The sequence below is a fragment of the Colletotrichum phormii genome (assembly GCF_030913505.1).
Source record: "Colletotrichum phormii strain CBS 102054 chromosome Unknown BDP81scaffold_1, whole genome shotgun sequence".
In the NCBI taxonomy this organism is placed as follows: domain Eukaryota; kingdom Fungi; phylum Ascomycota; class Sordariomycetes; order Glomerellales; family Glomerellaceae; genus Colletotrichum; species Colletotrichum phormii.
Window position 1 is genome coordinate 3,813,581 of NW_026851443.1, and position 24,001 is coordinate 3,837,581.

The 24,001-nt window shown below is 50.1% G+C and overlaps 6 protein-coding genes across 6 annotated transcripts; 2 read left to right on the forward strand and 4 right to left on the reverse strand.

Annotated features, from left to right (window-relative positions):
- Window positions 1-4,799: 4,799 nt before the first annotated feature.
- BDP81DRAFT_414417 (major facilitator superfamily transporter) lies at window positions 4,800-7,227 on the reverse strand. The gene is made up of 3 exons (XM_060589365.1): window positions 6,506-7,227; window positions 6,306-6,449; window positions 4,800-6,246 (listed from the first exon to the last, which is right to left on the reverse strand). The coding sequence occupies exons 1-3, from the start codon at window positions 6,923-6,925 to the stop codon at window positions 5,269-5,271; spliced, it is 1,542 nt and encodes a 513-aa protein (XP_060452268.1). The 5' UTR covers window positions 6,926-7,227; the 3' UTR covers window positions 4,800-5,268.
- Window positions 7,228-12,917: 5,690 nt separating this feature from the next.
- On the reverse strand, window positions 12,918-13,691 carry BDP81DRAFT_305916 (transcriptional regulator PAI 2-type; the record flags this gene model as incomplete). The annotated part of the gene is made up of 1 exon (XM_060583221.1): window positions 12,918-13,691. The coding sequence occupies one exon, from the start codon at window positions 13,689-13,691 to the stop codon at window positions 12,918-12,920; it is 774 nt and encodes a 257-aa protein (XP_060452269.1).
- Window positions 13,692-14,807: 1,116 nt separating this feature from the next.
- BDP81DRAFT_487653 (uncharacterized protein) lies at window positions 14,808-16,695 on the reverse strand (the record flags this gene model as incomplete). Its single annotated transcript, XM_060595229.1, has 6 exons — window positions 14,808-15,306; window positions 15,365-15,444; window positions 15,495-15,606; window positions 15,676-16,292; window positions 16,355-16,482; window positions 16,611-16,695. The coding sequence occupies 6 exons, from the start codon at window positions 16,693-16,695 to the stop codon at window positions 14,808-14,810; spliced, it is 1,521 nt and encodes a 506-aa protein (XP_060452270.1).
- A 2,088-nt stretch (window positions 16,696-18,783) lies between these two features.
- BDP81DRAFT_414422 (uncharacterized protein) lies at window positions 18,784-20,185 on the forward strand. The gene has a single exon (XM_060589366.1). It carries the CDS (start codon window positions 18,864-18,866, stop codon window positions 19,932-19,934), a length of 1,071 nt encoding a protein of 356 aa, XP_060452271.1. The 5' UTR covers window positions 18,784-18,863; the 3' UTR covers window positions 19,935-20,185.
- Window positions 20,186-20,557: 372 nt separating this feature from the next.
- Window positions 20,558-23,272, forward strand: BDP81DRAFT_17376 (family 28 glycosyl hydrolase). Its single transcript, XM_060582190.1, has 14 exons — window positions 20,558-21,366; window positions 21,420-21,446; window positions 21,514-21,540; window positions 21,598-21,613; window positions 21,670-21,727; window positions 21,781-21,819; window positions 21,876-21,882; window positions 21,936-22,053; window positions 22,128-22,328; window positions 22,382-22,395; window positions 22,449-22,535; window positions 22,586-22,659; window positions 22,714-22,771; window positions 22,842-23,272. The coding sequence occupies exons 1-14, from the start codon at window positions 21,028-21,030 to the stop codon at window positions 23,169-23,171; spliced, it is 1,395 nt and encodes a 464-aa protein (XP_060452272.1). The 5' UTR covers window positions 20,558-21,027; the 3' UTR covers window positions 23,172-23,272.
- Window positions 23,273-23,373: 101 nt separating this feature from the next.
- Window positions 23,374-23,907, reverse strand: BDP81DRAFT_306456 (uncharacterized protein; the record flags this gene model as incomplete). The annotated part of the gene is made up of 1 exon (XM_060583275.1): window positions 23,374-23,907. The coding sequence occupies one exon, from the start codon at window positions 23,905-23,907 to the stop codon at window positions 23,374-23,376; it is 534 nt and encodes a 177-aa protein (XP_060452273.1).
- Between the last annotated feature and the right edge of the window lie 94 nt (window positions 23,908-24,001).

Below are 24,001 nucleotides of genomic sequence, written 5' to 3' on the forward strand. Positions count from 1 at the left end.
CCCTTCTAGGATAGTAAGGTAGGCCATCCTTTTTGCTATTAGCCGCTCTAGGCCTTTACCTAAGCAGGATAAAAGGGATATCGGACGCCAAGACCCAGTCTTCGAGAAGTCTGTTTTCCCTGGCTTCTGGATCATGACAACTTCTGCTTTGCGGAACGGTCGAGGGAAGTGGCCTACCTGAATACAGGCCTGGAAGAGCTGCTGTATAGGCCTAGCTACTGATTCCCAGGTGTGTTGTAGTAACTTTGTAGTAATCCCGTCAATCCCAGGGGTTGTAGTCTTTGTTAGAGTAGCCTGGCGTACTTCTTCCATGCTGACCACATCCTGCCAGGGCATTAGACGCCGTGCAACTACTGGGATAGCGAAAGGGTCCCCAGGTAAGTCGTCTGTAGCGTTAAATCTCTCTAGTAAGGCCTTTCGTAGGGCCTGGGCTTTATCGTAGCTGTTGTCGAATATCTGACCTTCTACTATAAGGGGCGGGCCTTTAACAGCTAAGCTAGACTTCCGCCAGCCTACTATCTTATATAGGTCTTGGTCTGTCTTAGCCCCTTCGATCTTAGTAGTCCAGTAAGCGCGTTTTGCCCTTCTAACAGTTGTTAAGAAGATCTTTTGCTCCTCTAGGATGGGGGGAGGTATAACTAGCCCAGGTTCCTGGGCCTGCTGGCGCCTAGCCTCGATAGCAGCTCGGTGGGCTTCTGCACACTCTTCTGTCCACCAGGGGGCTCCCCTACCCTGATTTGTCCGTCTCTTACCTACAGCTTGAATAGCTGTATAGAAGAGGCTGACTAGTTGGGTAGCTAGAGTGTCCAGCTCTGCTGGACTAGGTACTTCCCCTAGGGTAGGTAAGGCTGAGGATCCAGCTCTTACTAGGTCGATAAGTCGGGGTAGGGCTGACTCTGGGACTGAGAGGTGGCCAGTCTGGCGTTTCTGTTCCTGGGCCTTGCCTATAGGGATAGTTGTTGTGATAGCTTGGTGGTCAGCCCCTGGGTGCAGGTGTGGGCTAATATAAGCCTCAGCAAAGGGGATATTTGAGAATGTTAGGTCGAGGGTATGCCTATGAGTATGGGTAGGGACCCCAACCTCCCCAATAAACGAAAGATCGTAGCCTTCAGCCCACTCTGCAATATCGTCCCCCCGATTCCGGCTAGGGGAGCCTGGTTCCCAGGTAGGGTGGCGGGCGTTAAAGTCCCCTGCTATAAGGGCTCTTTCTGGCGGATAGTATCCTAGGAGAGCAGTAGTCGTGTGGTTTGTCGGCTCACCTGGCGGCCTATATACGTTGATAATAGTGAAGTTGCCAGCCTTAACCCATAAGATATCTCTCGTTTAGAGATTATATAGACGACTATTCTACCTCGGTAGAGCTAGGTATTCCTTACTACTATACAATCTACGTAAGGCTTATAGCTAGGACGTCTTTTACAAAGTAGGACGTCTATCCTCATTAGAGACTAAGGGAAACATCCTCTAGAGATCTATACCGTCGGATTCTAGACCCTAAGATTATTACCTCCCTCCGTAGTAGGCCGAAGAACATAGCACAGCCTATCCCTGCTCGATTAGCTATACGAGAGGATAATAGTCTAGGGGCTCAGCGCAGGAAAACGCCACCGGCAGCCTTAAAGATAACTCGGCGAGGCCGTTTACTAAGAAGTCGTAATAAGGCGACTATCGCAAGGCTTACATAAGAGGTAGGGTAGTAAGAGAGTAACTAATATGCGGCCTTATCATAGCTACATACTAGAAGTTAGTCTAGTAAACTCGGTATAGGGAGATCTACAGGAGTGCGAGCTAGTGGACGGGTATTACAAGCGAGCATTCGAAGGAGGAGGTGCGAGTGGGAGATGTTGATTAGTAGCAGTGACGAGGCCGTCCCTCAACGGACACGATCATCCAAATAGGGCTTTAGTAGGATCTAGTATTCATCCGCTACATATTTACTTACGAATATTCACATTATAATAAAGAGATAGTTATGGAAAGCGAAGTAAACAAAGTATGAATAAAGTCGATCATATGGAGATGTATCTAAAGTAGTGTTACGGCCAGCTAGTCGTAGGGGTAGTTTGCAGAAGTTGAGGCTGCGGAACTGGTAACAGTAATCGTAGTCGGGGATAGCTTCAGGGAAGCTATGTCTGTCAATCGTAAGGGTAGGTAAGGCTTCGGTGATCAATCGTAGTCTTGTCAAGGTAGTAGCTGAAAGCGGATGTTAATCCTGATACGAAGTTAATTGCTGAAGAAGCTATGGAAAGTCTGTCCTAGAGCCCAGCTCGAGTCCATCCTTATATACAAGTCCGATCCTAACTGAACAGTGCTGTACAGTCCACTTTGTCTGGATATGTTGGATATGCCGAATATCCAACATATCCTTGACTCGGTTGGATATGTCGAATATCCAACATATCCTTGACTCGGTTGGATATGTCGCATATCCAACATATCCTTATCCCTTATCATATCTCTTATCATCACGTGACTTGTACCATAGTTCTTCCGTTCCTGGGGTTTCCCCAATGTTCCGTCCCGTCCTGCATATATGATGCGCCGTAGCCGCTAGGCGTCAGCGGGGCACGCCCTGGTCTTCATGTTGGGTCGTAACAAGTAGGCTCAGTGAGAGATACAAGCGCTCGGGAAGAAACATCCAGGTAAAACTCAGACACAGAATGCCGTGCTATTGGGATGCTGGCTGACAGCTTGCTAGCGAAGAACTTTGAGTAGAAGCAAGGGTTTTTATATAGAGAGTGGAAGCTAGAGACGGGCGTAATACAATCTAATATAAAACTATTAAGATGAATACTGTTACGGCCAGCTAGTCGTAGGGGTATGTTTGCAGAAGTTGAGGCTGCGATACTCAGTAACAGTGTCGTAAGTCTGGATAGCTTCCTAGAAGCTATGTCTGTCAATAGTAAGGTAAAGTAAGGCTTCGGTGATCAATCGTAGTCTTGTCAAGGTGATAGCTGAAAGCGGATGTTAATCCTGATACGAAGTTAATTGCTGAAGAAGCTATAGAAAGTCTGTCCTAGAGCCCGGCTCGAGTCCATCCTATATACAAGTCTTGATTCTGAACATATCCTTTATCCGTATATTTACCGTACGGATTCCGTATTCTGAACATACGGGGTCCGTACCTCAAAGGGACGGATTCCGTATTCTTAGCATACGGCTTTCCTTATCTTATCATCACGTGACTTGCTCCATAGTTCTTCCGTTCCGTAGGGTGACGCATGTGTTCCCATAGTTCGTGCACTTATGGTGTGCCGTAGCCGCCGTGGTCCTGCGGGGCAGGCCCTGGACTTGGTCGTGCATGTTGGGTCGTAACATCCCGTTACTCGTTACCTATATAGTTATAATAGCGGGGGACGGGGTCGGTATGCTACTTATAAGTGGCGTAGGGGTTATTTTATCTAGTAATATAAGCTTATTCAGAGCTATCAAGAGCTGCGTCATCTAGGCCGTTTACTGGGCCATCTAGTCCTAAAGAGGACGGACGTTTACGTTAACCACTTTATCAACCCGGCGGTCGATCTTTATATTTAATATATTATTTATACTACCTTTAGGCGGATCTATTATACTACTCTCGTCGTAAGTTTTCGTATAATCTCTTTTTATTTACTATTAAATTTTAAATATATAAGGGGCTAGCCCCTAGGCTTATTTAATATAGAGATACCGTTAATTAACTATTCTAAGCTAAAGAGGAAAAGGAGGAATTATAGGGGTTCATATATAGCTATAGTATAATATACCCGGGCTCGGCGGTATACTACGGCAGAATAGTGGCTCTGGCAAAGCCAGACATCTCGACCGGCTCCGGCCTATAGCATAACCGGATATAATAATCCAATGTAATAATCGGTTATTACAGGTCGCGGTCGGACAGCTTCCCAGCAGAGGGGTGTGCGTGCGGCTCCGGCAAGGCCGGAGATCTCAACCGGGCTCCAGCCCGTGATAATATTATGATAATAATAAGGTCTTCCAGAGGACCTCAACTACTATAGCTACGTATAGAAGTAATAGAGGTATTAGAATTACTAGAAGACATCGCAATATTAATCAAAATCGTAGTAATAGTGGTGATAAGAGGTAACACAGCATAGGGAGAAGTGACGTATCGTCAAGTACCCCTTTAAATGCGGGGTAATAATGGGTAAATAGTGGATATTTTGGGGCTTGGCAAAAATGGAGCTATTCCGCACCCGATGGGATAGGAACAAATGAGAGAATCACGTGATAACACACGTGATGGGCTGATTACAGAGTGCTGATGCTATTCCTATTTCGTGACACTCTAGCAGGGATCAAGCCCGGTCATCGTTTCCTCATATCCATATGGATGCCGATGTTGCTAGTGAATTTAGATTTCGGGTTCCACTTTCCGTTACGACGTTGAACGAATAACACAGTCTATCCCGGAAATTACCGCACCAAGCTGCACACGCATTTAGCGTGGTCTGCGAAATGAATGGCAGATTTCCATGCCTCCAATTCTTTGGTGAAGACTGAAACGCAGTTGTGGTTTGGTGTTTTCAAGCAAGGAAAGCAGAGAGCTTGCAAGGCCCTTCGTAACAGCGGGGGACTTTCTCGTGTCGTGTACTTCAACGCGACAATCTAAGAAGTCTAGAACGAACTACTGACAACCAAAAAGCTGGATACTCCGCACCACATTGGCTGTGACATGCAATTCAAATCACCGCGCCCAGCTCAACACACCTGCTAAACTCCATCTACCATGTAACGTCTACACCATGTGTCTCACATCAAATTAAACGCTCTTCAAATGTCTTATGCTCTGACTGATTACTTCATTCCCCATCTCCATGGATACTTTCTCAACGCATCATCTTGAAAGACTCCAGTCCTCAAAACAAGACAGGATGGTTCATGAATCTGGAAGTCCGGGAATTGTCCCTCGGGGAGATCACGACTTAACTCAGATAACAACAAAAGACATACTTAAGTTCACAGTGCATTAAGAATAGTACTTAGCGACAACCGCTACAAACTTCTAACCTACTTCAAGCCAAATCAGAATGAGGCTGTTAGATGCGTGTTCTCGGCATTCTCAGGTATGTCTCGTTTGAGTTCGATAGGTCTGAGGCGGGAAGAGTAGACAGCTGCCGATAGTAGTAGAACACAAGTCTTTGACACGAGACTCCTACAAAGACAGCTATCTGAGTCAATCCTGTTCCCTCTATTGTTGAGCGCTCTGAAACAGTCGCTGTATATCTTCCAACCCAGCGTTTTTCGTCTCCAGACATTATCAAAGGTCTAATGGTAGAATCTCCAGTAAGGATGATTCTCCATGTGTCCATCCTCATCGTAATCAATCACCACATCCCGAGGCGGTTTCCCAAACTCGCGATCGCGCCTCCTATTCTCTCTGATATTCATCACCGTCACGAAAGCAGCACCAACGCCAGTCCAACATGTCGCCGCAAACAACGTCCAGAACCCCTTCTTATAACTCGGTCCATCTGTCGAAGGGAAGAGATAACCCGTCGCGATGCCCATCGTACTCCCAAAAGACTGAAACAACCCCGTCGCGATCCCTTTCTTGATATCTCCACAGCAGTTACTCGTAATATTGCCCACACTCAACGTGACACCAGACAAGATCCCAGACAGAATCAAAAACGTCGCGCCATACCTCGCACTCGCAGCCGTGTGCGGCAACATAGCAAGCAGCAAATCGCCAACAGCAGCAACAACAGAACACCCCACCAACAGCCCCGAACACGACTTAACCCGATCACTCGCCCACCCGACAACAAACACCATGACAAACGCAACACAATACGGTGGCGCCGTCATCAACTGCGCCTTGACGTTGTCATACCCAAACGTCGCGACAATAATCGGCGTAAACGTCGCAATCGTGTACGTCTGCAGCACCTGGCCCATGTAAATCGTGATATTCACCCACAGCCGCCAGTCCCCCGTGAGCTGCGCCGCTGTCGTGCGCCAATGGACTTTTCCGTGCGTGCGGTTCCCGTCGCGCATCATGCGCCAGGTGGCGATGTCGCGCTCGCGCGGCGTGAGCCAGCGGGTGTTGTGCGGGCGGTCGGGAAGGACCCAAATGCAGACTACGCCGAAGACGATTGTGACGAGGCCTTCGATGATGAAGAGGGCTTGCCAGTGTTTGATGGGAGCGTTAGAGATGTTGGAGACACCGTAGGCTACCCAGCCGCCGAAGGCGCCTGCGAGGGGGGTTGCTGAGAGGTAGACGCTGATGCGACGGCCCCATTCCTTGGTGATGTTACGTCAGGAGCTGGGAGGGCCAAGAGGATATAGAGGGGGGAACTTACGGCTCTGGGATAGAGTACAGTCGTTAGGTACGGCGCCCCGGAGATGAAGGCCGCCTCAAAGATGCCGAGGAAGAATCGGATGGCGAACATGCCGCTGGGACCGCCGGCAACAGCTTGCAGCGTCGCAAAGATACCCCAGATGATATGTGAATCCCGTGAGCTTTCGTTCATGTATAATTCCTTTTGCGCATCAGGCTTACCATCGCCGTAGCAAGGTACACCGAAGGCCGGATATACCTCATACCAATATTCGTAAACAGGTCAGAAATCGCCGTCCCGACAAAGAACATGCTCACGGCGAGGGAAAAGTCTCTGCTTGTGAAACCGAGGTCTTCCTTGATCCCCATCAGCGCCGCGTTCCCCAGCGCCCCGCGGTCCAGCCAGGTGAACATGTAGAGGATGAGTAGGAAAGGGGGCAATCGCATATCGATCTTTCTCCGTACACGTCTCTCTTCCTCTGGTGTCACGGGAGGATCGAGGTTGTTCATCCGCGCTACGATGTCTTCGTCTCCGTGGACCTCGAGGGGCGCCTCTGAGTGCGATCCACCGGTTTCTTCATCGTTGACTGAGCCATTTTTTCTAAGGCCTTTGACGTCCCGTGCTCTCACTTCCTCCGCCATTGTGATATGTATCAAAGGCTCGTCGGGTTTCTGGAGCCAGAGGGAGGTTGGAGGATCCAGATCACAGCTATTTCGGAGCGATTATCGTCTCTCCAAGCGTTGTGGATAAGACGTCAATTACTTCTTCGTTGGCGGTAAGGTAGATGATATGTCGTCGATATCGGTAGTGACAAGCTTTAGTTTCATCTCAAATATAGTCCATGTCGTCAACCCTTTTCCGTCCAGCCGCCTGGCGTGCAGAGTTTCTCAACCCCAACCGTTACCCCGCACGCGAGACCGAGAAGCGGCGTACCAAAGTGAGCGAGTTGCACGAGGTGAAGCTTGATTCGCACCGATAAAGCATGTGGGTGAGTTGTTCCACGAGTATTTTTTGGCTACGGTGCCGATCCTATTTTGCTATCAAAACCCGACGTGCAAAGAGCGGGAGGAGAAGGGAAAGGCGTCGGGAATCAAGGGACTCTTCCAATTTGCTCAACGGGTTGAGCTCCAACGGGAACCAATAGCCCGTCTAGCGAGATAGAAGAAGCGGCCTAGGAGCATCATACAATCTGCAAGCTCTCGGCTACTAAGTTTTACGGTTCATCTTTGCCGATCAATGGGGAAAAGCTACGGCAGACTGCAAGAGGCACTCCGCCAAAACACTTTTTTCATGCGTCAAAGCAGAAATCGAATTTTACAGTCACCCTACCACCGATTATTGAACTTTATTCTAGTGAGATAAACTATAACTAGATATAGTTTTGTTACGCCCGCCGCAACTTGTCACTGTGGGCGCGTAGCTATATAATGCAGAACAAGGGAAAATGATGCGGTGACACAGTCTCTCTGACAGAGGGGGTAAGACTGTGGCCTGACCGTGTAGGTACGGGCAGGAGAGTGCGAAATGAGCAAAGCGATTGAAGCACGCGCGGAAGAGCAAAGCGAAAGAGCAAGTGAACGTCAATGGTAGGTCATGGGTGATGTGTATCTTCAAGGTTGACCCCCTTATGTTGATGATGATGATGATGATGTATTTAACGTCTGATAACAAAAGGACGTGCCGGGCGCAATGCCGACATGGTCTATACTAATCTAAACTATATTACAGGCTACCGTCTTCACCTAACGTTCCTGTTCAATGACCCCCTTATGTGGAGGGTCACGGTCAGACCGTCTTAAGTACAGAGGCCACGCTTATCACGTGACCGTAGCACCAAGTGTGCTGATAGGAAATGTCACATGCGGAGTCATCATTATCGAAGCTTTTGCTTTGTGCCACAGTTGGTTGCCTTGTGTTACGACCCAACATGCACGACCAAGTCCAGGGCCTGCCCCGCAGGACCACGGCGACTAGGGCACACCATAAGTGCACGAACTATGGGAACACATGCGTCACCCTACGGAACGGAAGAACTATGGAGCAAGTCACGTGATGATAAGATAAGGAAAGCCGTATGCTAAGAATACGGAATCCGTCCCTTTGAGGTACGGCCCGGGTCCCCTTGGCCCTGATCGATTCACCCAGCCAGACCCCGGGAAGGTTTCGGCTCGACACGATGGACGAGGAGCTTTTCCTCGGCATCATTAAACGCAACTTACAACCCATGCGCCGCACTGCAAGCAACATCCAAGACCCACAGTCTTTAGATCTCCTAGCACAACAGCTTACGGACTGTCTTATTAAAGCACTCACGGCTTCCACAAAGCGCACGCTCGGGAAAGGTACAGGGAGACCATACTAGAGCGAAAGCTACACACGTAAACACCGAGCCTAAGCGAGTAAGCGAGCGATGTTAGCAAGACTCCGCGCAGCCGGAGTGAACTGCCAATGGGAAGAAGAGGAGGTCGAAGCTCTAAAACAGGACTTCCTCTACGAGTTTAAACGCTCCAAGGATGCCTTTTGGAAAGATAAGATCTCCTCAGCCTCCTCAAGCAAAGACATATTTGAAATGGTCGGTTGGCACAAAGCCACAGGATCCTTTCAGACCCCGCCACTCCGAGATGTAGACAACCAAGACACGCTTGTCTCACAACCAAAAGAGAAGCGCGACTTATTTACCCGCGTCCTCCTTAGAAACGCTGCAATCTCCGAGGACATACCAACAGAAAGCCCAGTCTTACAAAGGCAAGCTACGCTTCCTTTCCCGCAGGTTACGAAGGACGAGGTACGGTCTTCGGTTCTCACCGCGGGAAACACGACTCCTGGGACCGACGGAATCACTACGACTGCTTTGAAAATAGCATGGCCAGTTATCGAGGATATTGTCCTCTCACTTTATAGCGGGTGTATACGCGAGGGTTAGCATCCTACTTGTTTTAAAGAAGCAACTCTCGTGATCCTAGCAAAACCGGGAAAAAGAGACAAGACACTCCCGCGCTCCTATAGGCCAATTGCGCTCTTGGCCGTCCTCGGAAAAGGCTTGGAGAGACTCATCGCCAGACGACTTGCCTGGATCGTAGTTAAACATCGTGTTCTGCACGATCAACAGTTTGGAGCACTCCCTCTTCGCTCTTGCAGCAACCTCATCGCAGCGGCCATCCACGACATCGAGTGCGCCTGGCAAAGAGGCCTGGTTACCTCTATGCTTACGCTCGACATAAAAGGGGCTTTCGACGCCGTGCTCCCAGGACGACTAGTCCGACGCCTCTGCGAACAAGGATGGCCGGAGAACCTCGCACGCTGGGTCTCAAGCTTTGTTACCGGAAGGAGAGCAAGAATAAGGCTTGATGGGGAGGTAGGAGACGTCTTCGGCCTCGAATGCGGACTACCACAAGGCTCACCCGTGTCTCCCATTCTGTTCATGCTCTATATTGAACCTCTTTTTAAGCTAGGTATAGCTCGCTTAGGAAGGAAGCGATCTCGTTTCGGCTACGCCGATGACGTCGCTATCTTGGCAAGCTCAATATCACTAGAGAACAACTATGACATCCTAACCAAGGAATAGAAAGAAACCTTAGGATAGGGCGCGACTGAAGGAATCACTTTTGACCTCGATAAGTCCGAACTAATCCACTTCACCAAGAGACGAAAAGACGGAAACCTATCAATCACAATAGGTTTACCGGATGGGAGGCATCATATAGTTCAGGCCATTAAAGAAGGCTCTTCTCTACGCTGGCTCGGCGTTCACTTCGACAGTAAACTCACATTCAAGAGTCACGTAAGAAACCTCTCCGCAAAAGCATGCTAAGTAGTCAATGGACTACGGGGACTAAGGAACACTGTCTGGGGCGCGCCTACGTACTTACTTCGTCGAGCGATCACCTCTTGTATATTACCTACTCAGTACTATGCATCTGAAGCATGGTGGCCCGGCAAGAGCCGGATAAAGAATAGACGTACTATCTTAAACAGGGTTGGTAGTCTGCTACACCAACTAGACGCGACGCAAACCAAAGCCATTAGAGCGATGGTCCCCGTATACAGAACTACGCCTGTACCGATCCTACAGCGCGAGGCGGCTCTACCCCCAGCAGAGGTGATACTGGACGCGAAGCTCCACACAGCGTCCACCAGAATTCATCGTCTGGACGAGCGACACCCTCTCCGAACGAGACTCAGGGACAAATCAGGACCAGACTCACGGCTACGACGAATGGCAAGCCTCGTAAGTAAAAATACCGAATACATCGATCCGTTAGAACTCCCCCCTTGGGAGCAACTAGCGGACTGGCAGACAGCCCTCGCCAGGGTCGGCTACGAACCTAATAAAACCAAAGAAGAACAGGCCCTCTCCTTTGCAGGCAGGATGGCAACTTTCTCCAAGCGGGACATTATTGTCTACACTGACGGGTCCCAGATGTCGGACGGCAGCAGCACCTCCGCCGGAGCAGGCTGGGTAGGGTACCAAGCTACACGGCAGATCTTCCGCGGATCCGAACCACTCGGGTCCCAAACTGAGGTGTATAACGCGGAGGCACATGCTGGGTATCACGGCCTGATGGAAGCCACCCGGGCTCCTACGGCTCGTATGGCAGATAACGTCCACATCTGCCTCGACAACCTCGCAGTCGCGGCTAAACTATACTCCCAGAGCACAGGAAGCAGCCAGGCTAGATTTAGGGCCTTCAATAGGCTCTCTTCCTCCTGGACTCGGAGACAAAGAGAGAGCTGGACAACCCCCGGCAGGGTTTATGTTTGGTGGTGCCCTGGGCACACGGGAGTACCAGGAAATGAAGAAGCGGATGCTCTAGCCAAGGAAGCCTGCAAACTAATCCCAAAATCACAACCACAGCCCTCATTAGCGCACCTAGAAAGGCAAGCTAAAGCAGCTGCCTTCCAAGCCTTTGCAAGAAAATGGCTGTCCCAATGCCCTCGGCAATATGCCGACCTCGAGATAATTCTTCACCCCAAGCCGCCCGAACTCCGCCTCCCTCGGCACTTATTAGGAAGGCTATACGCAGCAAGATCCCATCATGGAGACTTTGCAGCATACTACGAGAGATTCGCTCATCAAGATGCGTTGCTCAACTACAGCTGTGGGAAACCCAAGACACCAGTCCATTTCTACTTCTACAAGCGTGGACGCAAGGCTACACCGCGCTACCTCCGCCAACGTATGGCTAAAGCAAGCATTAATTTCTTATTAGGTTCTACTAAGGGAGCCTCTCTTCTATGCGAATGGATAGAGGAGACCAATTTCTTTTCCGAAATTTGCCCGAGTCATTGAACAGGAACGTTAGGTGAAGACGGTAGCCTGTAACATAGTTTAGATTAGCATAGACCATGTCGGCATAGCGCCCGGCACGTCCTTTTGTTACCAGACGTTAAATACATCATCATCATCATCATCACCTTTGAGGTACGGACCCCGTATATTCAGAATACGGAATCCGTACGGTAAACATACTGTCGGAACGGCAAGGCTGATAAGGAGCAATGGGCAGGTATCGTGGGCTGGCTGGCGCCTGCCCTGGGCGAAGTGGGACAACCGGCTTAGTCACCACGGCCGGTTAAGGTGGGGCAACCACCCAGGCCGTCACCACCTACTTCGACCGACCCCTGCCCACAATGTAAATAGGAAGAACAAGAACAACAACAGCAATTATCACGGACATCGACGTGATTGTTGCCGAAGATACACCCTCATGAGGAAATGTATCACGCCTGTGATACCAACTGTGGCAGGTGCAGGTGGGTCACGTGAGGCAGCTCCTTCACATCTCGGAGCTGCCCCACCTACACCTTGCCCAGATATCCAGCCCAGCCAGCGCTCAGCTTTTCCTATCATCATCATCATCAGATCCAATACAGTAGTATTGCCTCCACACCAACAGAAACACATCATCGGTGTAGGAGAAAAACAATGAATGCTATGTTGAGTCTGAGTTACGTGCAACTTCAGACTGGCCCTTCCCATGTCGTGACTCACCTGCTTCGAGCTTGGCATGCCTCGAGGGTCTTCGCTGCGTGCCGGTCCGGTGTCGATATTTGTCACGAATTAGTATACAGAGTAGCTTATGGAAATCGGGATCTTAACTGTGGTCTAATCGATCTATGGAAAGGGAAGAAAAGGGGCCCTTGAAGGAGCCCTTTATATGTGCCTATATATGACTCGTACTGGTTTCATACCCGTCTTATACGTGATAATATTGTTCAAGCCAACCAATTCGCCTCCACATGGTCCGTCATGTAATTCATTCCCTTGCATTGCTTGTTTAAAGACCAGACCTCGGCTCCAGGCCCATAAGCCCTTGCGACCCATCATTGGACCCCAGGCTTACGCCAAATACGCGAGGAAGATGCCCAAAATAGGCACTAGTTCATAGGTTTCAAATCTGAGTTACGCCGGGCCTGCTCCATATGCGGGAAGTCCATGTGCTCTCAAGTTCGCGGCTCGATGCTCTTCAGCTTGGAACTTCCGCAACTATCAAGTTACCAAACGTCTTAGCGAGGCAGTATCTAATATCACCAGCGTGGTTAGGTAATCCTGGATAAAAAATGCACTCTGTGATCGCCTAGTGGAAAGAATGCAACAAAGGTCCTGTCTTGTTCCATAATCTTGCGTGGTTTTTATTGTTTAGACTTCTGCTTCAACTCGCCGCGCTCCTTTACCATCTCAGAAATGGTGTTGCCCAAGTGGGAGTCCAACGCTTTGAATCCAGCGATAACCCCTTGGCGATCACCCTCGCTCATCTCCTGGCTCATCTTGAATTTGCCCTGCAGCCTGTCGATGGTGATCTCGATGCCGATGATGGCCATTTTGGACAGATCGACGTATCGTTGCGGGGCTTCCGAGACTGTCCATGGCTCGGGACGGCCGCCTTGACCAGTGTATCCCATCATCGACTGCTCTCCAAGCTGTGAGAGATCGTGAAGCTGCTTGTTCAGGAACTCCGACGTCTCCTCAGTCTTGGACTCATAAAAGATCTTGGCGCGGCCGTACGCCTGGACCGCGGCGTAATTCCAGGTCGGCACGACCTTGGACGTTGTTGGCTTAGTCTCAACGTAGAACTTTGGCGTGACGTAGGAGTGGGCGGGCGCGGTGAAGAGGACCAGCACTTCCTGATCGAGAACGTTTCCGGTCCCGGTTCGGTTTTCTGCTGATAGCGAATCGAGCATCGCCTTGCACTGGGGATTCGCGCGCGCGACGTGGCCTCTCAGGACGCCGAGCTCGGTTTCACTGGAGTCATCTTGGACGTCCAATACCCAGGGGATGTGGCTGGACTGGATTAATGGGTGATCGGCAGACGGGATGGCTGTGGTCAGGACACCAAGTGGGTAGTCCTTGATGAGTTGACGAAGCACCGGGATGCTGTTCTCTACGTGATCTTTCCGAAGTTGCATGTTGTCGAAGAATGAGATAGGCGAACAAAAGTCCGATGCAATTGTTTCGGTGGTCGTTGATGTCGATGTGAGAATTTTGATTTCGATAGTGTTGTGGTTGGTCTCTGATGACAGCGGTTTATATCGGTCTAACGGCTTTTTAGTGCCGGGCGCTTCCGTGTAATTCCTCTAGTTCCTGTCGAAACGTAATGTGACATGTGTCCGAAAGGGCGTGCATGCGATCCACTAATTATGGTTTCTAACCTGATGCCAGGTGCGGAAATTGTCGCCTCCGCAAACACTGGCAATGACAATATCACAACAGCATCTGTAATTATTTGTGAGTTGTTGTGTTTACTGTTTAGACTGCGCCAAGGGTCAGAAGCTTCGGTCACCTTGTTTACTTATAACCTGATGACCTTAGCTAGCGGACTTTGTGTAACAAAGGCGATCTAGGTTGTCTCCGTCATAGCTCATCGTTCACTGTTGAGGAGCCAGTTTCCGGTCAACCCTGGTGGCTCAACAACCAACTTAACATCTCCGCGGAAGATAGGTTAGATAGCTTCGGTGCGGATGACTCTTATCTGAAAACGCGTGAAAGGTGCACAAGCTCTGCATGAGCAACGGCTTTTGGACATGTAGGTACTCTCTGACGCATTTTGAGGGATGTTGTTTGTCAGAGTCAACCAATTACAAGAGGCTGATTACATCCAATTGCAGGAACCCCAGTCCCGGCGTGGGTGCGATGTGGATACGAGGGGCGGGACTTGGCACCAGCTTCCACGCCGCTCGCCGGGTGGGCATCGGGATTTGAGAACAAGCGGCCGGGGCGGTAATGGTTTCCTTACTTAGAAAGTTTCGCCGCATCTTAACCCAAGCATATTTAGTTATGTTGGACTTGGAGCTCGAAGCAAGGAAAGGGTTTGGGGCTTTTAGTCACATGCACTAACGGGGATGGAACCTCTTCTTCTCCGTACCTGGCACTTTTATCGTTAGTCATTTCCGAAAGAGACCATTTGTTAATGGTTTGGTTACTTGACAGCGAACTATCGACGATTCTGATGTAGTTAATTTCCACCGTCACCAGATTTTTGACACGATGAGAACTTCCAGCAGAACCATGTGGACCGTCCAACATCAATCCACGCGTGAGACCTTGAAGCCGCCAGGAATCCGCTTCTGGAACACTCCTTCCGGGTCAAATTTGGCCGCGATCTCGCGGATAAAGTCCACGTTGGCAGAGCCATACGTCTTGATCGGATCTTGGCTTGGGTCAGCGTAGTTCAGGTAGCGCCAGTTGACGTTTCCATCGACAGAAATAGCAAAGTCTTCGATTTCGGCTGAGGCAGAGGCCATGTATGCTCGAGCAACAGCTTCCTGAGCTTCGGTATTAATGGTAACGAGACCAAGCCAGAGGATCGCGTTGTCCTTCTCTGCGTCAAGACCGAGAACATTGCCACCGTTCTCAGTACCAATGGCTGCGAAGTAGGTAGGTAGAGGTTGGAAGACCATCTGGGTGGTGAACTCATCCGCCCCGACGGCAAGCTTCATAGCGTCGACGAACTCCTGGTGGGCCTCGACAGCCTCTTTCAGAATTGCTTCGTCATTTTTGAATGTCAACGTAAACCACACAGACCTGAGTCGTAAGATTAGTTCAGGCGCTGCTTTCAGAGGGTAAAACAGAATCAACGAACCTAGAGCCGGCAGGAATCTGGGAGTTCAGCACCAGGTCAGCCATGCTCCGATAAGTCATCTCACTACTGATGGCAGGAATCTGGTTCATTTTTGCGAAAGACGTCGTATTCGAGTGCCCTGTGTGTTGACGCGAGAAGCGGCAATGAGTATATCGTCGCCCAATGCAGTATTGTGGGTATAGACAGTGACCATTGCGTCGTCGGCCAAGCTCTGGTCGTGGTTGGTGAACTCAACAACAGCACTGACGACGGCATCAGAGTTATCCTTGGTCATCATGTGGATGCCCGTCTAGACGTCTTTGGCCGGCAACGCCTCGAGGTCGAAACGTGTCATGATCCCAAAGTTGCTGCTGCCACCCTTGAGAGCTTTGAAGAGGTCAGGGTTGGTTTCTTTGTTGGCATTGACGACGCTACCATCGGCAAGGACGACCTCGTAGTTTCTCACAGAGTCTGCCCCAAAGCCCATGCGACCGGTGTAGTACGAGTTACCGCCTTCCAGGAGAAAGCCGCCGGCACCTGCGCCTCCATCGCGGCCACCGGTCACGGTAATATTGCTCTTGAGAAGTTTGGCATACACATCCTTCCAGTGATCTCCGGGGCCAACGGAGGCAAGGTTGGTCTCCGGGTCGTACGAGGTCTGATTGAGGTAGACAAGGTCGATTGTTACTCCGTTGGCAATATTATTAGTGCCTGCCCAATGGTTGTGACCTCCTCCACGGATAGCAATGTGCCAGTCACCGGCACCCGATCCAGCCTCTAACAGTGTAGTCAGAGTCTTTGATACCTCGCTGGTGTCCCAAGGCTGAATGAGACACCATGGCCGCAGACGAGCACTGACAGACCAGTATGTCGAGATACGTGCCTCATAGCCTGCTTCTGTTGCGAGAACCAGGCGATCTGCCAGACCTGCGGCGATGAGAGCATCACACTTTCATATAACTTTGTCAGCGGTTACACAGGAAAATGTCTCATTTCAAGTGGGTAGCATACAGGTGGAATACCGGTGCGTGATGTTGCAGCGGACCAGATCGTTCCTGAGTTGGAAATCCTGTCGGTTGCCGCGAAGCAGACACCAGGAAGGAATAAGGTCGAGACAGCCAAGAGCCCCGCACCGATACCTGCGTAGGTTATGGTGGTATTAGTTGCTGCTAGTTGCTCCACGGTGCTTGTATTGATACTTCAAAATCTTGGCGACCTTGGGTGGGTATGGATATGATGTGAAGACCACAGCGTTAGGACTCGAGACGTTGATGATCAACCAACGGCCGCAGTTCCTCGTCTTTCACATAGCTACGGACATCTAAATCTTTGCTGCCAAGAAAGGCAAGCATGTTCAACGTTGAGATAATGCTCCGAAATCACTATATGCGGAGTGGTGGAGTTGCAGGGCAAGGTATGACAGCGGTCAACACTAAGCGATGGCCGTCTGACAGTAACACAGCAGCGGCACTCATTCATAACGTCGCAGGACAAAACCAACAAGGCGCAGATGACAGTGCTTGTAGAAGAGACTTGAAGAACCGAGACGTCGATGTTGCCGATTCGTTCTTGACGCTTCTTTTCTTTTACATACCCGGAAGGTCCAAGACTTAGAAGACCATAGCAAGCTCTTAGAATGATTTACCTGCGGCAAAGTGAAGGGAAATCAATGTGAATTCTTCAGCGTACGTGGTCTTAGTATGCACACTGCGACCAGGGGTGGAACCCACTACCCGGCAGTTCTTGACTCGCTGTTAGTTCACTGGGGTTTCTCGGACATTGACTTTAAGTTGACGCCAAAAAGTGATGTTGTTCATTTGTATTTACTAAGATCAGATCCTTTGTCTGTTCCAGATCAAGCTCGGATACTTTGGACATGGCGTCTCTTTGAGGGTCTGCTGAGCTTATTGTACGATAATGGCAGGTTCATTCATACGTAGGTAGTTAAAGTAGAATAAGCTTGAAGCCGGTGGGATGGCACCTCATCTATCCCTGTACCAACGTTGCAATAAGGCCCTTCTAGACCTAGAATGGGCTAAATGTACGGGGAAAACATTTCATGAGCCGCCGTAAAAGCCCTTGTGAATGTATGGGCCACAGCGCCCGAAGATGGGGACCTTGCCCCATGCCACACCAAGGAAGCATGTGGCCCTGCAGGGCATAGTGGTACTGGAGGAGATCCAAGTATCCGAGCAATTCGTGATGTGCTTGCATAGGCGTTTTTCAACAGACTCCCTTCATAATTTCTTAAGGCTTGCTGACCTTTCTATGGCTTCGGTCATAAAACTGCAAGATCATTTTCATATCCTCCTCAGTCAAACTTGAAGTCATTAAGCTTCGAACACAAGGGTGAAGTACTTTCGGATTCTTCTTCCTCTTGTGTCCGCTGACCTAATCGGTCACTGGGACTGAATAATAATGTCATCGATCAATAATCTTTAAGAGGGGAAAGGACAGAGCGGGTGAGGGATGCATAGACAGTACGATGGCTTCGCACTTAATCGAGTTGAGAACAACAATTTTCTCCCGAGTCCAGTTATTATTCCAAAGCGGCCACTACTTTTCGGATCATGCATAGTGTTTCAACCATTTATGACTCTACGTATTCTGATGATTCTATACCCGTTCTTAGTTCAAACGCTTTTGTGATTTAGCTGGTGTAAGTTGTGAGTGCAATGTTGTAAGTTGCGTGCGATTAAAACGAGGAAGATGCGTCATTCTGGGCTCTGATGTGCTTCCACACTACTCCCTTAAGTTCAATAACTCGGTCACTCTCCTGAAACTTTTGGCTTGATTTGAACTCGTTATGCCTCCAGATGGGAAGTATCAAAACCATCTTATGCGAAGAAGTATTTGATTTGAACCAAGGACTGTCCATATAGGTACGGAACTAAGAAAAGGGACTCAGGCCGCGGCGACGAGAAAGAGTCAGTCGGCCAAAAGAAGATAGATATGATGATTACCTGGAATGAAAAGGCGTTATTTACTTTGCAAACAAAACCACGCTAATTCTCGGTGCAGTGGTTGCGTCAGCGGCAAGGCAAAGCTTACCGCAAGTCGTTGGTAAACCAACAGTTTTGGTAACACGCAACACCCTAGTAAGCGCCACGCCGCCGATGCCGACGATGACTGAGAAGTCAGTAGTCAACATACATACACATACGTAAGTGGGAAGTGACGCGACACTTTTTCCAACCGTTGATCGATTTTTTTAGGATTGAGGTTCTAGTTATACTGCTAAGCCTACTTAATGATGTGGTGAATGACCACCGAAATTTGAGAGTGGCGAGGATGACTCAAAGTGTCAGACCCATTTGGACGACTTGTCATAGACCATAGCTCAACGCCCAACAAATGTCTAGGCACCCAACGACATCTTGATATAACCTCAATCAATTCCACCTCAGAAAAGAATACAGGTATGCTGTGTTGCCAACATCGTCGATACGCTTGATCTTCAATCTCTCACCCTTAATCCCATCTTTCTACAAGTACCCGCATAGCTTGCCGAATTCGAGCAATGGGCTTTTTAGACACCTTACCCGCTGAAATTCTGCTGCAAATTCAGGCGCTTCTTCCACTTGAATCCCAGGCGATATTCCCACTCCTCAATCATATGGTTCGGAACAAAATCGGGCATCTGCCCATGACTCTAAGCAAGGAGGCCCAATGTCACCTATTACAATTACTCGAATGCGACGGCATGTATGCGAAACCTCTCTATATCGCATGCAAAGACTGCGGAATATTCCACTCGCCCTCTTCATCCGTCCCGCCCAGGCCAGGACATCAACACCATGTCGTTGAATCTCAATCGTACAACCTACGACCATGCGCTGCACCCAAAGTTTCCCTCCCCGAAGATCACCTCTACATTGGTGCCAAGATGTGGTCAAATTTCCTGCCATGGAATATGAGATTTAACATGGTTGCCGGGATTCTGAGGTCCCAACGCCTACGGTCGTCAGAGTCCATTGCAAAAGCTGTACCTGTCTCTAGGGAGTTCTATAGAACTCCGAATTTTTGGATACAGCGATTGACTGAACGACGAACTATCGATGGTTGCCTGTTCCTCAAGACTCGGGACTTCGTTCAGCTAGAAAGTGGCATACGCCGGGTCAAACACAAAGGAATGTTCCTAGGAAAGGACGACAGGTTCTGGTACCTCAGCGGGTGTTGCCCTCATAGTCACCGTACCTGGACAGCCGGTGCTTTGGAAGTGGTTTTGAACACTGCCAGAGAACTCGAAGTTTCCACTGAGTCCAACAAAAAGCACCCCGATGAAGGCAGTATCTGGGAGTATGGGCAGAAGCCCCCAAAAGTTATTGTCGAAAACAACGGGAAGATCTTCAGTTGTAAGCGGTGCTGGATGGACTACTCGTTCGAATTTTGGACCAATCCATCATCCAAGGCTCGCATGGTGATCTTGAAAAGCTGGAGAGATCTTGGAGAAGGGGCTACGGATAACGACCCAAGATGGCGGTCACATTTGCAGCGCTCTTGGGGCCGTCCTACTAGAAGTAGACTTTGCCCCAGGCCGGCCACAGGTGTTTTTGAGGCATATGAAAATTCGCACGCAGCAAGGGTGTAGCTTTCGCGATGCTGTACGTTCTTGAAACAGAACTTCCGATGGCAAATTTGTCCTCGACGAATTCAACTAGCCACGAGCAACACGCTCTGCTACATGAATGTAGCAAGGTATTGCTGTTAAATAAAGTAAAATCGTAACCTCCTCATAACACTCCCGCTCCCATCGCTATGATACAAGGAAGCTCTACTCCCATGTATTGTTTGTCACGCATAGCTCTGAACTATTTCAGCCATGTCGTACCTTCGTACTTTCCAGATTGTCGTGATCTAGTCTTAATCATGCTCTGACAGTGCCCTTCCCGAATGCATGTGGACCAAGCCCGAGCAAGCGTCAGCGTCATTCTTACCTCCGTAGCAACCCCGCCTCCTCCCCATCCGCTCACCTCGGTACCAGCGAGGCGGATCTCCGGCCGACTCAAAGTCCACGGCCGTTGGCTTCACAAGATCGATCAGACTCATCAGTTACCAACGGTGCGGTGTCTTTTTCCGACGTCGCTGGACTAGGCCAAGGAATTTCCCACCAATAGGCCTCTGCCGAGCCCTGCACTACAACATCCCCTAGGGTCTCCCCCGCACATCCCCCAAGATTCCAAGACTCAACCCCAACGCTTCCCCACGCGATCTTCCACCATCTTGAACGCCAGACCGCTTCGCGGTTAATACTTTTGTGATGTGCGCTCGAAAGCCGGGCTTCCTTTTGGACTCTTTTCCGATGCGTGCGCGGGGGTTCTCGTCCCCTAGGCAATCTTATTTCCGAGTTCAACTACGATTAAAGTTGCCGTGCCTGGTATTCTAAGCCCTGTCATGTCCAATGAGTCTAATTGACTTTTCCGTCTCTAGGGGGAGTACTCCGTCATTCCGTCCGATGTGATGCTCGCCCGAAGAGAAGAGAAGAGAAGTGGGAATACCTTCGTCGTCCCCACTTGAACTGCATCCCCCAAGAGCGAGCTTACGGATCGCTTGAAAGCATTAAAGATGGGGAAGGCTGCCCTCCAATTCACGTTGCTGTCTTCGGAGCATCTCACATGAAGGCGAGATCGGATCAGCATCGTTGCATCGCATCCATCCTCTGACGTTTTCTCCTTCTCTCCATCATGCGTTTCTCCAGGTCACTTGCCCTGCTGGGAGCTGTAGCCGGCGTGGTTTCCTCCTACGGCATCGAACTGCCGGCCGGCGTACCCAGATCTCTGGAAGAGTTCCGTGACAAGCATCCCTACACGCCCCCATCCCAAGGGTGTGGACGCAGGACTTTCACGATCCACGCGTCCCGGAACGCCACGGACGACGTGTCCGAAGAGTTGAAGAAGGGTCTTCATGAAGCTAACAATGGTGGGACGTTGTACCTTCCCAAGAACCAAACGTTTGTTATTGCGAAAGCTCTTGACTTGACGTTCCTCAATGACATCCATGTCCGTCTAGAGGGCGAAATCAAGGTAAGATCTAGCCACGTAGACGTTGTCGAAGTTGATCTGACAAAGTGGCCCAGTTTACCGATGATGTGAAATACTGGCAAGTAAGTTACTGACATAATGCATCCGCAGAGACTGGAGAAACACAGCGTTACTGACGCTTGACTCTAGACAAATGCGTTCACGCACCCCTTCCAAGTAAGTCTCTGATCCGGTCTCATGCAGTCGTGAACCCCTGCTGATGCAACATGACAGAAATCAATCATGTTCTGTAAGACGGTCCTGGTAATTCACATCCTTGGACGCCTTGCTCATAGTCTTGAATAGGGAAATGGGGTGGTAAGGACATCAAGATCTACGGTGATGGAGTCATCAACGGACAAGGGTTCGTAGACCAAGATAGTCTTGATTTTGACCCATGTCTAACATCTTGCGTAGCCAACGCTGGTGGAATGAGTTCAACTCAGGCATTGGATCGTCAGTACTCACTCCTTACCCTACCTAGATCAGAGCACCAAGCTAACCGCCTCCAGGATTCTGGTATGAACCCACAGTGGCCTATTTTCATGTACTACAAGCAGCTAACGGTTAAGAACCCTGACAACAAATATCTGCGGCCGATTCTTTTCTATGTGGAGAACACCACGAATCTCGAGGTTGAGGGCATCCACATGAAGGACTCTCCCTGCTGGACCAACTTCGTCGTCGGATGTAAGTCAGAGTTCCGGCGGCTGCTGCTCCAATTCCCCAGGATATGGGACCTGGGCTAATGATCTTTGGACCAGCGAGCAACATTGAGTACAGAGATGTCATCGCCACTGCCATCACCAATAACGGCAGCATCATCCCCAAGAACACCGACTTCTTCGATTCTTTGGATGTTCAAGACGTCAAGATTGAGCGCGTTTGGGTCAACATCGACGATGACTGCTTCTCCCCGAAGTCCAACAACACCAACCTTTATGTCAACACCATGTACTGCAACGGTACGTTTTGTGACCCTTGGTTGTACGTAAACATCAGGCTAACGTCATGACAGGTACCCATGGCCAGGTAAACGGATTGGAGAGCCTTACTTGTGTCTTTATCATGCTAACTTGGCACAGTCAATTGGTTCCTTAGGACAGTACGCCGGGGAGATGTCGTACGTCAAGGACGTTCACATCGAGAACGTGTGGATGTTGAACGGAGATGTGGGTTGAGTCCGACCATTCTGATCGGCCGTCTTCTGACTAGATATTAGTACTCGGGTGCTCGCATCAAGACCTGGGCTGGCCCTAACGTGGGATACGGTTTCGTCGACAACGTCACCTACAAGTGAGTACTTGTCCGTCGTGATGTTCATGGCCAAGTCCCTAACATGAATGGAAGGAACTTCTGGGTTGCTCGGATGGACTACGGAATCATTCTTGATTCATGCTACTTTAACGTGAGCTCTCCCTGCACCTTAACGCAATGGTATGCGAAGGACTTCAGTCCAGCTGACAGAATCGAGGCAGATCAACGAGACTACCTGCGAGCAATACCCGTCTGGCATGAACGTCTCCAACGTCCTCTTTGAGAACTTCACTGGTTACACCAGCGGCATCTACGGTAACGCCGTTGCGAAGCTAACATGCTCTACGAACCCCGATGCCGTCTGCCACAACATCAAGTTCAAGAACTTCAACGTCACATCGCCTTGTGGTGGGGAACCTGTCATCATTTGCGATGGCGTCGATGGCGGTATTGACACCCCGTGTGTGAGCATCGACAGCGATGAGGCAAAGGCTGCACTGGCGGCCAAGTGCCAGACTCCTCTCGCTTCGATTAATGAGAAACCGTGGTAGGTGCCCCATTGGGAAAGGATGGTCTAGGGCCCCTTTTCTGCGAGACGAACGGGAAATCTGTGCTTAGACAACGAATTAAGCATTAAGATGTGTACATCAAGTAATTACATGAATGAATTGTCCATAAACCAAACGCCTTGCTGAATGCATGCCTTGTGCAAGATGAGGAACGCAATGATCGCCGTTGCGGAATCGCAACTACTTAGGACTCAAGAACCACGACGGTGTTGACAGGGAACGTGATGCTCATGTTCTGCACAGGAAGGATGTCGGTCCCAGCAGTGGCGTTCCAGGTAAACCCGTCTTCCTGGCGCTTGTAAATGTGTTCGACACCAAGATACATGCGCTCGCGGTCCGCCCCGGCCGTCCAGATCGTAAAAACCTGTGAATCCTCGCCGAGGGGACTATTGTCTGGGTTCAGGCAAGGGACCCAACCCTGCTGGATGTAGATGGGGCTACAGACGACGTTGAAGCTGGGCGCCCCGGGGCTGTAGCCCGCGGGGGCGCTCACATTGAAGCGGGCACTGCAGCCACCTGGTGAGCAGCCCCAGATGTAGTTTTGTGCGTTCCAGGAGACGTTTCCTGGTGCTGCCGGATAAGTGGCGCTGCCGTCGGTCTGTCGACGCTCGGCGATCGCAGCGGTATTCGAGACGCCGGCCCACCGGATGGGAAGGGTCGCGGCGGAGGCGCCGGCGATGAGGGCGGAGAAAGCGGTGATGAAGTTGCTGACATACATTCTGGCGTGCTTGAGACTTTGATAAGTGCGGGTCGAGGAAAGATTGATCGCTTCTCTCTTTATGACGAGAAATATGGCTTAAAGTCCGTAAGGG

Bases quoted from the DNA above. Each gene is read 5' to 3' on its own strand.
- BDP81DRAFT_414417 (XM_060589365.1), bottom strand. From the start codon at position 6,925: ATGGCGGAGGAAGTGAGAGCACGGGACGTCAAAGGCCTTAGAAAAAAT. The intron at 6,450-6,505 runs GTAAGCCTGATG...CGGGATTCACAT, and splicing joins TGTACCTTGCTACGGCGATG to ATCATCTGGGGTATCTTTGC. The intron at 6,247-6,305 runs GTAAGTTCCCCC...AACATCACCAAG, and splicing joins CTGTACTCTATCCCAGAGCC to GAATGGGGCCGTCGCATCAG.
- BDP81DRAFT_414422 (XM_060589366.1), top strand. From the start codon at position 18,864: ATGGGCTTTTTAGACACCTTACCCGCTGAAATTCTGCTGCAAATTCAG.
- BDP81DRAFT_17376 (XM_060582190.1), top strand. From the start codon at position 21,028: ATGCGTTTCTCCAGGTCACTTGCCCTGCTGGGAGCTGTAGCCGGCGTG. The intron at 21,728-21,780 runs GTTCGTAGACCA...CATCTTGCGTAG, and splicing joins GGAGTCATCAACGGACAAGG to CCAACGCTGGTGGAATGAGT. The intron at 22,660-22,713 runs GTGAGTACTTGT...CATGAATGGAAG, and splicing joins GTCGACAACGTCACCTACAA to GAACTTCTGGGTTGCTCGGA.